The sequence below is a fragment of the Coregonus lavaretus genome (genome assembly GCF_964263955.1).
Source record: "Coregonus lavaretus genome assembly, chromosome: 21".
Lineage (NCBI taxonomy): Eukaryota > Metazoa > Chordata > Actinopteri > Salmoniformes > Salmonidae > Coregonus > Coregonus lavaretus.
The window spans coordinates 1,761,490-1,777,081 of record NC_140008.1 but is presented as its reverse complement, the minus strand read 5'-3'; the positions used below and the strand labels follow the sequence as shown (position 1 = coordinate 1,777,081).

The 15,592-nt window shown below is 44.9% G+C and overlaps 1 protein-coding gene across 1 annotated transcript; it reads right to left on the bottom strand.

Moving 5' to 3' along the window:
- Window positions 1-436: 436 nt before the first annotated feature.
- Window positions 437-14,822, bottom strand: LOC311148958 (tripartite motif-containing protein 16-like). The gene is made up of 6 exons (XM_084186008.1): window positions 14,122-14,822; window positions 13,601-13,696; window positions 2,528-2,761; window positions 2,216-2,375; window positions 2,031-2,090; window positions 437-1,794 (listed from the first exon to the last, which is right to left on the bottom strand). The coding sequence occupies exons 1-6, from the start codon at window positions 14,716-14,718 to the stop codon at window positions 1,271-1,273; spliced, it is 1,671 nt and encodes a 556-aa protein (XP_084042134.1). The 5' UTR covers window positions 14,719-14,822; the 3' UTR covers window positions 437-1,270.
- Between the last annotated feature and the right edge of the window lie 770 nt (window positions 14,823-15,592).

Below are 15,592 nucleotides of genomic sequence, written 5' to 3'. Positions count from 1 at the left end.
CTGGAATATAATTTGTTTGTGATTCATTGTTAATGGATTTTCCATTAGGAACACAGGGGGAAAACCTAACACAACAACACACATAACACACAACCAATAAAAACAAAGGGGGAGGAAACCACTAAAGTCATTACCATATTGTCATTTTCTAACGACAGGGAGAAAACATGTAAAATCTAGAAGACTACTTTAGATCTGATCAGAAGTAGCCTAGTGCACTACGTAGGGAACAGGGTGTCATTTGGGCCAGAGTCAGTAACTCCCCTGGGTATGAATTGTCTCTCTATCTTATCTGTCTTCTATATGATGTTCTCCTCTCCTCCTCTCTTCTCTCCTCTATTCACTCTATTCTATCATCCACACCACATGCCAGCTTCAACACAATCCATTTACAAGTTAAAGACACACCTTGGAATAAATAGCAAAGGAAAACTACTACTAGATGGATTTTTTATTTCCCATCACCATGAATCATATTTAATAACTGAACAGTAGCAGACCTAACTTAATCTGTTCCTGACTCTGGGTAGTCGATTAAAAAGACCATCAATCTCCAATGATATTAAAGTACAATTCTGAACATTACTGATATACCGAGTGACAAGTCAAGATATCTGCTGTTTTTATTGTTTGATTAATAGCTTGACTGAGCAGTACGGGAGAATAAAAGATGCCAAATTTAGTGCCGGTTTCCCGGACATCTCCATTGAACATGCTTTTTAGTCTAGGACTAGGCTTCATCTGTGTCCGGGAAACCGGCCCATATAGTTCAATTAGCAAGTAAGTAACACTACCTGTTCCATGATACTGAGGAAAATGACATTGAGACAGCGAACCAATTGAGAAAACATTTCAATGGTTCTGAATGACAACCAACATACATTAACAGCATACATCATGATTAATGTAAATGTATAAGATTAAAACGTTGCACTTACAAATAATATGAATGCATTGAAATGTAATTCATAACATCTTCTGAAGATCAAATCAATCAAATCATTGTACATAAAAACAGAGCAGAATGAATCATCACATCTGGGGACCATCACCACCAGCATGACTAGTATCTATGTGGACCCTACTACAGTTTAACCAGCTCAGCTATAGACTACACCAGCATGACTAGTATCTATGTGGACCCTACTACAGTTTAACCAGCTCAGCTATAGACTACACCAGCATGACTAGTATCTATGTGGACCCTACTACAGTTTAACCAGCTCAGCGATAGACTACACCAGCATGACTAGTATCTATGTGGACCCTACTACAGTTTAACCAGCTCAGCAGTACCAATATTGAGCCAAAACCCAATCCTAAACCCCGGATAGAGGGGCTGAGTGAATGTGGTCTGGACTCTGTGGAGGAGGGTCATTGTGTCAGAGACACTGTAGAAGGACAGAGTACCTGCCTTGTGATCCAGGTACACTCCTACTCTGGAGGACCGAGGGCCTGATACTTTAGTCCCAACATTATTGTGTCTGAACCAATAACTACCACTAGAGCACTGTAAACTCCAGGACTTGTTATTGTATCCAAATGCACCATCTGTCTCTGTTCTGCTGATGTCTTTATATGAGACTGCTGTAACACACTCCCCACTCCACTCCACCTCCCAGTAACAGCGTCCAGACAGACCCTCTCTACACAGAACCATCAAGTAGTTTGTGAATCTGTCTGGATGAACAGGATATGGTTGGACTTGGTCTGTACGTGTCACCTTTATGTTCCCTTTAGACAGAGAGAGGAGTGTGCCTGCTGTGTTTGGGTCCAGTGTGAGCTGACAGGAATCTGGGAGAAGAGCAGAGCAGAGACCAATGAGGGGAGTTAGAACAATAAGTTAAGTCAGATACTGTATCTACCCTGTCTTTGATTAGAGCACAGCAGAGATCAAATCAGAGAAATATGAGGAGTCAGATAGATACCCAGTCTTTGATTAGATCTACTATTGCTATATATTTCTAGAGGGATTGTTAGGAGTGTCAGTAAAAAGAGACTGTTAGTTACTTCAGAATAAAGAGACTCACATTGTAAGAACTGTTCTCTGGTCTTGGGCTCTGGAGGCAGTACAACATCCACTATATTCACTACAGACACACAAACACATTCACAGAGAGAGGGAATGTTATCATCATACCATATTCCACATGTATATGACTAGTAGGGAACTTTCAATGGTCTAAAGTTGATGTTCTTATTATTTTCAACACACCTGTAGTGGAGATCTTGGTCCATTCTCCTTTAAGGACGTCTTCTAGTTTCTCTCTCAGTTCAGACACAGTCTTACTCACATCTCCAAAGTACTGAAGAGGTCGGACAACGATGCTGGGTAAGTCTGAAGATACACTGGTACCGGAGAGACACTGATAACTCTGGAGAGAGAGAGATAGAGAGGGAGGGAGAGAGAGAGAGAGAGAGAGAGAGAGAGAGAGAGAGAGAGAGAGAGAGAGAGAGTGAGAGGGAGCAGAACCAAATGATTGAGAGTTTTAATTTCATATCACATGTATCAAGGCAGTTGAGATACCTGGAGGAAATGGATGTGATCCTCTGTGTGTGAGAGCTGCTCCAGCTCAGTGCTTCTCTTCCTCAGCTCAGCTATCTCCTGCTCCAGTTGCTCCAGGAGTCCTTCAGCTTGACTCACTTGAGCCTTTTCTTGGGCTCTGATCAGCTCCTTCACCTCAGAGCGCCTTCTCTCAATGGAGCGGATCAGCTCAGTAAAGATCTTATCACTGTCCTCCACTGCTGCCTGTGCAGAGCGCTGTTAAGAGAGAGAGAGAGAGACTTGTCTTACTTTAATGAGCCATCCTCATTACACCCCCACCCCCACCCCTAAAAGCACATTGCGTGACACCACAACCTCTACACAATCACATTATCCAGTACCCAACACCACAGTACAATACACCAACCAGCACCACATTCCAACCGTCCATCCAACCCCTCCTCTCCAGCCGTACAGACAGCCCCCCTGAGCCCCCATACCTCCTGAAACATCTCCACACTGTTGATCATTTTGTACAACTCAAACTCAACCCTAAGGCGTCAACAGTAATGGCATTACCATGGCAACACAGAAAAAACATGATAAACAGTCTGTCATTGCAGAAAACGGACACCCCTCCCCAACTCCCAGGTCAACCCGAGCCAACCAGCTATTGGTGTCCAGGGCTCCATGTAATACCCTCCACTGGACGACCCCTGACCTTTCCAGCACTGGGAGCTTATAGAGCCCCTCCACCTATACCCTGCCATGCTCTCAGCCCCCACAACCCCCTGCCACTGATGCCCCCACACAGCATACGACCACAACATTACGTGGTCCTCTGTAGCTCAGCTGGTAGAGCACGGCACTTGTAATGCCAGGGTAGTGGGTTCGATCCCCGGGACCACCCATACACAAAAATGTATGCACGTATGACTGTAAGTCGCTTTGGATAAAAGCGTCTGCTAAATGGCATATTATTTATATTTATTTATTTAACATTTAAACACAGGCCACAACTCCTGATTATGAACAGATTGTCTGTGTTTGAGCGTCCTGGTACACAGTACGTTTGGTCCTTCTGTACAATAGAGTCCAGGTGGGACTTCAGTCTGTTAACGAGGACCTTGGTAAAGACCTTATAGTCCAAACAGAGCAATGCCACAGGCCTCCAGTTCTTTATGTCGCTCAAATCCCTATTTTGGGCAGGAGAGTCAAAGCCTCCCGTCTACAGCTTAGCAACAGCTCCCCCACCCCGACGCACTCACACAACACACGTCCTGTAAAATAATTCCCCAGAAAGTTACCCACCCATCAGGCTCCCTCATCTCCCCACAACAGAAGTTACCCACCCATCAGGCTCCCTCATCTCCCCACAACAGAAGTTACCCACCCATCAGGCTCCCTCATCTCCCCACAACAGAAGTTACCCACCCATCAGGCTCCCTCATCTCCCCACAACAGAAGTTACCCACCCATCAGGCTCCCTCATCTCCCCCACAACAGAAGTTACCCACCCATCAGGCTCCCTCATCTCCCCACAACAGAAGTTACCCACCCATCAGGCTCCCTCATCTCCCCACAACAGAAGTTACCCACCCATCAGGCTCCCTCATCTCCCCCACAACAGAAGTTACCCACCCATCAGGCTCCCTCATCTCCCCACAACAGAAGTTACCCACCCATCAGGCTCCCTCCTCTCCCCACAACAGAAGTTACCCACCCATCAGGCTCCCTCATCTCCCCACAACAGAAGTTACCCACCCATCAGGCTCCCTCATCTCCCCACAACAGAAGTTACCCACCCATCAGGCTCCCTCATCTCCCCCACAACAGAAGTTACCCACCCATCAGGCTCCCTCATCTCCCCCACAACAGAAGTTACCCACCCATCAGGCTCCCTCATCTCCCCCACAACAGAAGTTACCCACCCATCAGGCTCCCTCATCTCCCCACAACAGAAGTTACCCACCCATCAGGCTCCCTCATCTCCCCACAACAGAAGTTACCCACCCATCAGGCTCCCTCATCTCCCCCACAACAGAAGTTACCCACCCATCAGGCTCCCTCATCTCCCCACAACAGAAGTTACCCACCCATCAGGCTCCCTCCTCTCCCCACAACAGAAGTTACCCACCCATCAGGCTCCCTCATCTCCCCACAACAGAAGTTACCCACCCATCAGGCTCCCTCATCTCCCCCACAACAGAAGTTACCCACCCATCAGGCTCCCTCCTCTCCCCCACAACAGAAGTTACCCACCCATCAGGCTCCCTCATCTCCCCACAACAGAAGTTACCCGCCCATCAGACAAACGTAAAACAAGGGATTTTCTTGGTTTCCCCACTCTGTTTTTCCAACCCCTCTGGTGAAACAGAACTGAGCCCTGTACTATAATATAATATAATGTGCCATTTTGCAGACGCTTTTATCCAAAGCGACTTACAGTCATGCGTGCATACATTTTTGTGTATGGGTGGTCCCGGGGATCGAACCCACTACCCTGGCGTTACAAGCACCGTGCTCTACCAGCTGAGCTACAGAGGACCAGGTGCAGACACATTTATGAAAGCAAAGACAAGGTCATTATTTGGGCTCTAAACACTAACAACCTACCCTTACACACCTCTTTCGCTACCCCTGCACTAAGATTTCTGCCATGGCATTTAAATGTTTTTGGTTTATTTATTCCCCCAGTCTTTGCCGCCGTTCATGTTAAGGAAGTCTAACCGTGAAATCTCCATAAGAGGTGGGAGGGAAATCACCACAATCAGAAACCAGTAGAGAAGCCCATAAAGCCGCCATGCCAGAAAAAACCATCCATTTAAGCAGATTCTGAAGACATGCCCTTAAGACCGTCTGAGAGACAGCAGCTGAGAGTTTGTGAAAGGCCTGGGAAATGTCTATTTGATTTCTCTGTGACAGAGAGAGTTTGGAAAGGTCTGTGAGCAGAACCTGAGAAAACCCAGGATAATAATAATAATAATATGCCATTTAGCAGACGCTTTTATCCAAAGCGACTTACAGTCATGTGCATACATTTTTACATATGGGTGGTCCCGGGGATCGAACCCACTACCCTGGCATTACAAGCGCTAAATGTGGTCCTCTGTAGCTCAATTGGTAGAGCATGGAGCTTGCAATGCCAGGGTTGTGGGTTCGTTTCCCATGGGGGGACAGTATGAAAATGTATGCACTCACTAACTGTAAGTCGCTCTGGATAAGAGCATATGCTAAATGTGGTCCTCTGTAGCTCAATTGGTAGAGCATGGTGCTTGTAATGCCAGGGTGGTGGGTTTGATCCCCGGGACCACCCATATGTAAAAATGTATGTATTCATGACTGTTAGTCGCTTTGGATAAAAGCGTCTGCTAAGTGGCATATTATATTATTATTATAAGAACCCATGACCCATTTTCTCAGCCTATACCGCTTCCTGGGTGAGAGGACACTAAACCCCTCATTCTTCATCACGTGTTGTACTGACCTTACAAACCTTCCAGGATCAATCAAATAAGACTCCAGCAGAACCTTCTTTTTCCCCTTTAGTCTCCATCAGGAACCTAGAAAGTTCTCTCGCCGTATATACTGGGCCCTCAGCCTGACTGGCTGTCAGCTCTGGATCCAATGAGCCGTCTGAAAACGAGACGCCTTGTCCTCCGCTCCCGCAGACTCACCTCCCCCTTCTTCCTCCTCCTCCATTGGCACGGTACCGTCCTCCTCCTCCCCAGTCTCTGCCCCCCTGCACTTCCCCCCTGATCAGAGCCTCTTCCCCAATGACAGGCAATATTTGCCTTCGCCCACCGGAGTCTCTGTTACTACAGAAACCTGCCTCAGCTCATGTAGCCCAGCTGCAACCCTCCCCACCACCGCTTTCTCCAAGGCCTGCGCACCACCACTTGACCCTGCTCTACAATCCTCCCTCCTGGTACCACCACCACTTGACCCTGCTCTACTCTCCTCCTTCCTGGTACCACCACCACTTGACCCTGCTCTACTCTCCTCCCTCCTGGTACCACCACCACTTGACCCTGCTCTACTCTCCTCCCTCCTGGTACCACCACCACTTGACCCTGCTCTACTCCCCTCCCTCCTGGTACCACCACCACTTGACAACTTTCATGTTTTGAAATTATACTTCATTACTATAATGATTATCAATACGCCTGAACATTAATTCAGTCACCTCTGGTCGACAAAAACGTATTTTCCTAGTACATTAATTGTCAAATTCATCAACCAGCATCGAGCACTCTGCCTTCTCAGGCAAGCGAGGGGCATGTTGAGGTAAATATGCTAACCGCCAAGGTTGCATTATGTCATTTATTGGTGGGCTGGAAGATGCAGTGTTTTTTCTTTTCTATTCAGAGGCTATTTACTCCCAATATGAGATCATTTTCTATAGAAGGTTTTTATAATGCATGTTTACTAGGGTTGAGGTTAGCGCATCTGAGTAGGGATAATTTGGATTCAATACCTGTCCTACCTATCAATCATATTGCTGCTTGTAGCCTATAACTGATGATCCCCACACTAGAAACACCCAAAACTATCTGTGCTAGCAAACCCTGTGTTCCACCCCTCCCCTGTGTAACCTTGAGGTTTGTTAAGAAACAAACACTTGTCTATGAAAACAGACATGTTTAACGGATTCCGCTTGGCACCCAGCCGAGAGCACACGGAAACCACTTGCAAATTTACCAAAACTAACCAACTACTTGCGGTCTGTTCGTAAGCAATAAACGGAGGCAGATTAGCCACCACAACTCTTATCGAAAGAGGCGACATCTGCACCAACACACCCCTCACAACAAGACAAACCTTTTTCATTAACACAACCACCGCCTTGTTCATTCTGGATGCAGAGTGCAGATGTTCCGCTCCAACCTGTTCGCCGACCATGAGCAAAACTTCCTCCACACCTTTCTCCGGAACGGACCCGAAGCGACAGCGTTTCTTCTCCACTCGGTTGAGGCCATCACGCCGCCCTAACAAACTACCCCTACTCCCCCCTCAACTCTAAACGATAAACAGTGGAAACCAATAAACAAACCCTCCACCATGAGAAAATAAATTCAGAAAATACGCAAGAACCAAAAGAAAAAATAACAGTAGCCCTCCTCACGAACCACAAATCTCTCACACAACCAACTTCTTCTTCTATGATATAATGGCGGTCCACAAACCAACGTTAAAGGTGCATGCCGCCACCTACTGTGCTGGAGTGTGTGGTCAATCACGGTTTCCAACATTTCTAAATCCTCCTACCTAACTCAGTACTTCTGAGAAAATAAAGAAGAGCCCTACTAACTTCTAATAGACCCTCCCCTATCCCCAAAATCCCTTCCAACCCCCCCCCCCCAACCCCGTCCAACCTCAATGACCCTACACTTCAATCTTTCCCTCCCTTCAACATACTTACAACAATATAACAACACATGCTCCACCGTTTCATCGACCGTACCTTCCAGACACAAACCATTCCCATGCTTGCCAACCAGATGTAATGACGAGATCAATGTACAATGTCCTAAGAGCAATCTAGTAAACACCACATCTTCCTTCCTAATCTGACTTTTGAATCTTGGTCCATCGACCTTTCTGTAAAACTGTAAACTATTCATATAAATGCCAGCTCTTTTAGCTAACTGGTCTACAATTTCATTCCCTTCCACACCCGAATGTGCTGGGACCCAGCAGAATCTCACTACTACACCCATTCTCTCAATTCTCCATAATAACATTAATACCTCCAATAGCAGGTCACTCCTATTAGATTTACCAGATGATAAACTATTCAATACAGACAGAGAATCTGAGTATACTATAATTCTAACAGGTTGTACGTCCTCCACCCACTGGAGGGCAACTATTATCGCCAACAGTTCAACTGAGTATACTGACAGTTCATCTGTTAGTCTTCTACATATCTGCACATCAAATTCAGGAACGTAAACGCCTGCTCCTGTGAGCCCACTATCTGGGTCCTTGGATCCGTCTGTGAAAAGCGGTAGAAAAGCATAAAAACTTCTACCAATGTAATTGTCAACCAGTTTCACTATATCACTGACTTCTGACCAATCTTTCCTTTTCTCTACCAAGGTTAGATCAACAACCGGGTCTGGGAGTAACCATGGAGGAACATCCCCTATCACCACAGAAGGGCCAACCTCCAACTCCCTCAAACCACTCTCATCAGCAAGCTTTCCAACTGTCCAACCAAAACCACTGCCTTGTCTACTAGGATATTCCCAACAGTCATCTAGAACAGTAGCAGTGGGATGCTCAACCTCACAGCCTTTCAAACCAATAAGATAATGACAATTTTCTACGCTGTATATCCAAAGGCATCTCTCCTGCCTCCACCAGTAAGGCACATACAGATGTTGATTTAAATGCACCAATACATATCCTTAAAGCTATATACTGGATTCTGTCCAGCTTCTGAAGCCAAGTCTTTACCTCTGTTCCATAAACTATACACCAGTAATCAATTGTCGTCCTGATCAGAGCTCTATAAATATCCATCAATGATTATCTGTCAGCACCCCATTCATAACCAGAGACCCACACAACCAACTAACGCGAAAGTTAATGAATGAGAGAGACAGAGACATCGTTACAATACTGTACATAGCCATAATATAACGGTTCTTCTTCTTTGGAGTTTAACGGCGGTTGGCATCCAATATGTTGCATTACCGCCCCAACTGGACTATAATATGAATCTATTTTACTTTGTGATACAAAATGGGAAAAGGGGAAAGGAACATTTAATTAAAAACCTTCCAACTAACCCTACACTCATTAAATACCCACTACCCCATTCCACTACTTTGACCCTATCTGCTCCTGCACCATGCCAACGGCCTGGGAGGACGGGACACCACCACTCAACACACCCTGTAACTCTTCTGAAGTCTAATCTTGTATGCCCAAATACTTCTCTGCAGCTGCCACCACAACATCAATTTTCTGTGATTGACAATCCATTTCTGCGGTATAGTTGATAACCATTGCTATGAACTCTAAGAAGCTAACTTTACTAAAGCATATATCACTCATTGGCCTATCCCTCTGTGCTGGCACAGATCTACTACTCACAGGGATCCTCTCAGGATCTCTCACCCTTGACCCATCCTCCTCTACTTTCTTCACTGCCTCAGCATACGACACCTTCTGCACTACTCTGACTCTAGCCACCTCAACCTGCCTCTCTCGCACCGGACACTTCCGATCCCCAGCAACATGGGCATCCCAACAGTTGACACACACAACTTTATCCACCGAAACTACACAATCCTCTATCCCATGCCCTCCTGCACACTTCCCACATCTTGGAATCTCCCTCCTACAAACTGCTGCAACATGACCATAAACGTTGCACCTGAATCAGTGCAGTGGATTCGGCACAAAAGCTCTAACAGGATAACTGATATATCCTAACATGACTTTGTCGGGTCAAAACTCAAAAGGACTGACAGTGACTCTTCTGTTTCACCACGCTCACCACTGGGTCTGCGTCCCACCAAACGGCGGGAATCACAAACACCAGGAATCTTCAACTTTAATTCCTCCACCTCCACACTTAACGCTACCCCAGAAATCACTCCTTTCAATGGTGTCCTGTTCCTAAGAGCAAAGCAAGAAACAGATCTTGACCCATGCCAACGGCCTGGGAGGACGGGACACCACCACTCAACACACCCTGTAACTCTTCTGAAGTCTAATCTTGTATGCCCAAATACTTCTCTGCAGCTGCCACCACAACATCTATTTTCTGGGATTTACATTCCATTACTGCGGTACAGTTGATAACCATTGCTATGAACTCTAAGAAGCTAACTTTACTGAAGCATAAACATATGTTTCCCATGCCAATAAAGCCCTTTGAATTGAATTGAATTGAGAAATAGAGCGAGAGAGTGCCTTGCAAAAGAATTCATCCCCCTTGGCGTTGTTCCTATTTTGTTGCATTACAACCTGTAACTTAAATTGATTTTTATTTGGATTTTATGAAATGGACATACACAAAATAGTCCAAATTGGTGAAGTGAAATGACAAAAATAACTTGTTTCAAAAAAAATCAAAAACATTAATAACGGAAAAGTGGTGTGTGCATATGTATTCACCCCCTTTGCTATGAAGCCCCTAAATAAGATCCGGTGCAACCAATTACCTTCAGAAGTCACATAATTAGTTAAATAAAGTCCACCTGTGTGCAATCTAAGTGTCACATGATCTGTCACATGATCTCAGTATATATACAGTGGGGGAAAAAAGTATTTAGTCAGCCACCAATTGTGCAAGTTCTCCCACTTAAAAAGATGAGAGAGGCCTGTAATTTTCATCATAGGTACACGTCAACTATGACAGACAAATTGAGAGAAAAAAATTCCAGAAAATCACATTGTAGGATTTTTAATGACTTTATTTGTAAATTATGGTGGAAAATAAGTATTTGGTCACCTACAAACAAGCAAGATTTCTGGCTCTAACAGACCTGTAACTTCTTCTTTAAGAGGCTCCTCTGTCCTCCACTCGTTACCTGTATTAATGGCACCTGTTTGAACTTGTTATCAGTATAAAAGACACCTGTCCACAACCTCAAACAGTCACACTCCAAACTCCACTATGGCCAAGACCAAAGAGCTGTCAAAGGACACCAGAAACAAAATTGTAGACCTGCACCAGGCTGGGAAGACTGAATCTGCAGCTTGGTTTGAAGAAATCAACTGTGGAAGCAATTATTAGGAAATGGAAGACATACAAGACCACTGATATTCTCCCTCGATCTGGGTCTCCACGCAAGATCTCACCCCGTGGGGTCAAAATGATCACAAGAACGGTGAGCAAAAATCCCAGAACCACACGGGGGGACCTAGTGAATGACCTGCAGAGAGCTGGGACCAAAGTAACAAAGCCTACCATCAGTAACACACTACGCCGCCAGGGACTCAAATCCTGCAGTGCAAGACGTGTCCCCCTGCTTAAGCCAGTACATGTCCAGGCCCGTCTGAAGTTTGCTAGAGTGCATTTGGATGATCCAGAAGAGGATTGGGAGAATGTCATATGGTCAGATGAAACCAAAATATAACTTTTTGGTAAAAACTCAACTCGCCGTGTTTGGAGGACAAAGAATGCTGAGTTGCATCCAAAGAACACCATACCTACTGTGAAGCATGGGGGTGGAAACATCATGCTTTGTGGCTGTTTTTCTGCAAAGGGACCAGGACGACTGATCCGTGTAAAGGAAAGAATGAATGGGGCCATGTATCGTGAGATTTTGAGTGAAAACCTCCTTCCATCAGCAAGGGCATTGAAGATGAAACGTGGCTGGGTCTTTCAGCATGACAATGATCCCAAACACACCGCCCGGGCAACGAAGGAGTGGCTTCGTAAGAAGCATTTCAAGGTCCTGGAGTGTCCTAGCCAGTCTCCAGATCTCAACCCCATAGAAGATCTTTGGAGGGAGTTGAAAGTCCGTGTTGCCCAGCGACAGCCCCAAAACATCACTGCTCTAGAGGAGATCTGCATGGAGGAATGGGCCAAAATACCAGCAACAGTGTGTGAAAACCTTGTGAAGACTTACAGAAAACGTTTGACCTGTGTCATTGCCAACAAAGGGTATATAACAAAGTATTGAGAAACGTTTGTTATTGACCAAATACTTATTTTCCACCATAATTTGCAAATAAATTCATTAAAAATCCTACAATGTGATTTTCTGGATTTTTTTCTCTCATTTTGTCTGTCATAGTTGACGTGTACCTATGATGAAAATTACAGGCCTCTCTCATCTTTTTAAGTGGGAGAACTTGCACAATTGGTGGCTGACTAAATACTTTTTTCCCCCACTGTACACCTGTTCTGAAAGGCCCAAGAGTCTGCAACACCACTAAGCAAGGGGCACCATCAAGCAATCGGCACCATGAAGACCAAGGAGCTCTCCAAACAGGTCAGGGACAATGTTTTGGAGAAGTACAGATCAGGGTTGGGTTATAAAAAAAATATCAGAAACTTTCAACATCCCACGGAGCACCATTAAATCCATTATAAAATGTTTTAAAGAATATGGCACCACAACAAACCTGCCAAGAGAGGGCCGCCCACCAAAACTCACAGACCAGGCAAGGAGGGCATTAATCAGAGAGGCAACAAAGAGACCAAAGATAACCCTGAAGGAGCTGCAAAGCTCCACAGCGAAGATTGGAGTATCTGTCCATAGGACCACTTTAAGCCATACACTCCACAGAGCTGGGCTTCATGGAAGAGTGGCCAGAAAAAAAGCCTTTGCTTAAAGAAATATAAGCAAACACGTTTGGTGTTTGCCAAAAGGAATGTTGGAGACTCCCCAAACATTTTGAAGAAGGTACGCTGGTCAGATGAGACTAAAATTGAGCTTTTTGGCCATCAAGGAAAACGCTCTGTCTGGCGCAAACCAAACACCTCTCATCACCCCGAGAACACCATCCCCACAGTGAAGCATGGTGGTGGCAGCATCATGCTGTGGGGATGTTTTTCATCGGCAGGGACTGGGAAACTGGTCAGAATTGAAGGAATGATGGATGGCTCTAAATACAGGGACATTCCGGAGGGAAACCTGTAAGTATTGACTTTGGGGGGGGGGGTGAATAGTTATGCACGCTCAAGTGTTGTGTTTTTCTGTCTTATTTCTTGTTTGTTTCACAATAAAAAAAAAAGTGCATCTTCAAAGTGGTAGGCATGTTGTGTAAATCAAATGATACAAACCCCCCAAAAAATCCATTTTAATTCCAGGTTGTAAGGCAAGAAAATAGGAAAAATGCCAAGGGGGAGAATACTTTCGCAAGCCGCTGTATGTATAGGGGACATGAGTCAGTCATGGTTACTTAAAGTTATGTGATGAGGTAGCCCTGCCTGCAACTTCAAAATCAGTGTCGGCCCACGGCCCAATGGGGAATGTCCTCTTGGTGTAATGATCAAGACCCAGGTTCATATCCCATCAGTTACATTAAGCAGTCTATTCTCTGAAAGGGGTCCAGGCATAGTGGGGTCATTGGGATTGGAGAGGGGTCCTATCTCTCTCTCTGACTGGAGGAGACAGGTAAAATCCTCTGGTCAACAATACTCACCTTGAGAGACTTCACAGCTCTTTGGAGCTTCTTCAGCTTCTTCTCTCTCTCCTGGAATCTCTGCTGGACTTTCTGCTGACTCATCCCCAGCTGCCTCTGTGGAGAATCACTCTTCAATGAGCTACCAAGCTTTATTTGTCCATTATATCAATAGTATAGTAATGGGACATAGGGCCCATAGAGAGGAAGGTCTAAAATCTTGAGGAAGTCCCTTTACCATGTGATATTTTCTATGTTGCTATGTTAATGATTATAGTTTTTATGGTAGGCGTACATGTATCAAGGGGTTGAGACTGAACTTTGAACTCCTAAAAGGGCATTCGGAATGATAATAGTGTTTGACTTTAGAAAATGGTGATACATTTGGAGCAAACTCAATATACACCAAAGTTTGTGTTCATATTTATTCTGCCGTGGATATATTTCATTTGAATTCTCTCATATTCAAACAGCCTCAGATCCTACTGTATCTTTAATTATTTGTTTATCAGACAGTCACCAACAAGTAGTTCTGGTCTTACCTGTTTCTCAGTCCTCTCTGCTGCAGCTGACACTGTATCATGGCCTTTATGTTCATCCATTGTACACTGATAACAGATACACTGCTGATCGGTACGACAGAAAACCTCCAGCAGTTTGTCATGATGAGAGCAGATCTTCTCCTGTAGTTGTGCGGTGGCTTTAACCAGCTTGTGCTTCTTCAAAGCAGGAGATTCATAGTGAGATTGGTGGTGAGTCTCACAGTAAGAAGCCAAACACGTCAGACAGGACATGAGGGCTTTCCGCTTTCTGGTCCCAGTGCAGACATCACACGCCACATCTCTAGGTCCAGCATAGCACAGAGCAGGAGGGGGAGCAGCCTGGAGTCCTGTCTTCTTCAGTTTCTCCACCACCTCAGCCAACATGTTATTTTTCCTCAGATTAGGCCTTGGAGTGAAGGTCTGTCTGCACTGAGGACAGCTATAGACCCCTTTCAGAACATCCTGATCCCAGCAGCCCTCAATACAGCTCCTACAGTAACTGTGTCCACAGGCAGTAGTGACCGGCTCCTTCAGTAGATCCAGACAGACAGAACAACAGAACTGGTCCTGGTCCAGCAGAACTCCCTGCTGAGCCATTTGGACGGTTGTTCACTCTCACACAGACAGACGACACAGAGACTCAGATCAGTTTCGTTTCCTCAGAAGACAGTTTGTGGCAGGGGGATGGACTTCCTGGTTCTGCCAGAGGGGTGGGGTTAGAAGGAGGGAGGGAGGGAGGGGTTAGAAGAAGGGAAGAAGAGAGAGAGGAACTGCATGCAACAGGAAGAGGGAGACAAATAGTTTTGTTCCTAGGTTACAGTCCTTAACATGGAACAAATGAAATAATGAATCTTAAAATGTGAGTTGTTAGAATATGTAAAGGATAACAGTTTCTAAGAAGTACATATGTATAATTATTTTAATGACCTTTATAATGCCTTATAATACACTAATGTGTTATAATTAAGCAATAAGGCCTGAGGAGGTGTGGTATATGGCCAATATACAGTACCACAGCTAAGGGCTGTTCTTAGCCACAACGCAACGTGGATTGAGAATGATGTAACACTTTCAAAAATCAAATCAAATTATTGGTTGCATACACATATTTAGCAGATGTTATTGCAGGTGTAGCGAAATGCTTGTGTTCCTGGCTCCAACAGTGCAGTAATAACTAACAATACACACATCTAAAAAGTAAAGGAATGGAATTAAGAAATATATAAATATTAGGACGAGCAATGTAGGAGTCTGGAGTGTAAATATATTTATAAACTGGGTAGTTCAAGCCCTGAATGCTGATTGGCCGACAGCCGTGGTATATCAGACCGTATAAAAAACATTTATTTTACTGCTCGAATTACGTTGGTACGTTAATAGCAATAAGGCAGTTTTAGAACACCTACTCATTCAAGGGTTTTTCTTTATTTGTACTATTTTCTACATTGTAGAATAACAGTGAAGACATCAA

Coding starts and splice junctions, on each gene's coding strand:
- LOC311148958 (XM_084186008.1), bottom strand. CDS start 14,718: ATGGCTCAGCAGGGAGTTCTGCTGGACCAGGACCAGTTCTGTTGTTCT. Junction 13,697..14,121: donor CAGAGAGGACTGAGAAACAG/GTAAGACCAGAA, acceptor GATTCTCCACAG/AGGCAGCTGGGGATGAGTCA. Junction 2,091..2,215: donor GACCAAGATCTCCACTACAG/GTGTGTTGAAAA, acceptor GTGTGTCTGTAG/TGAATATAGTGGATGTTGTA.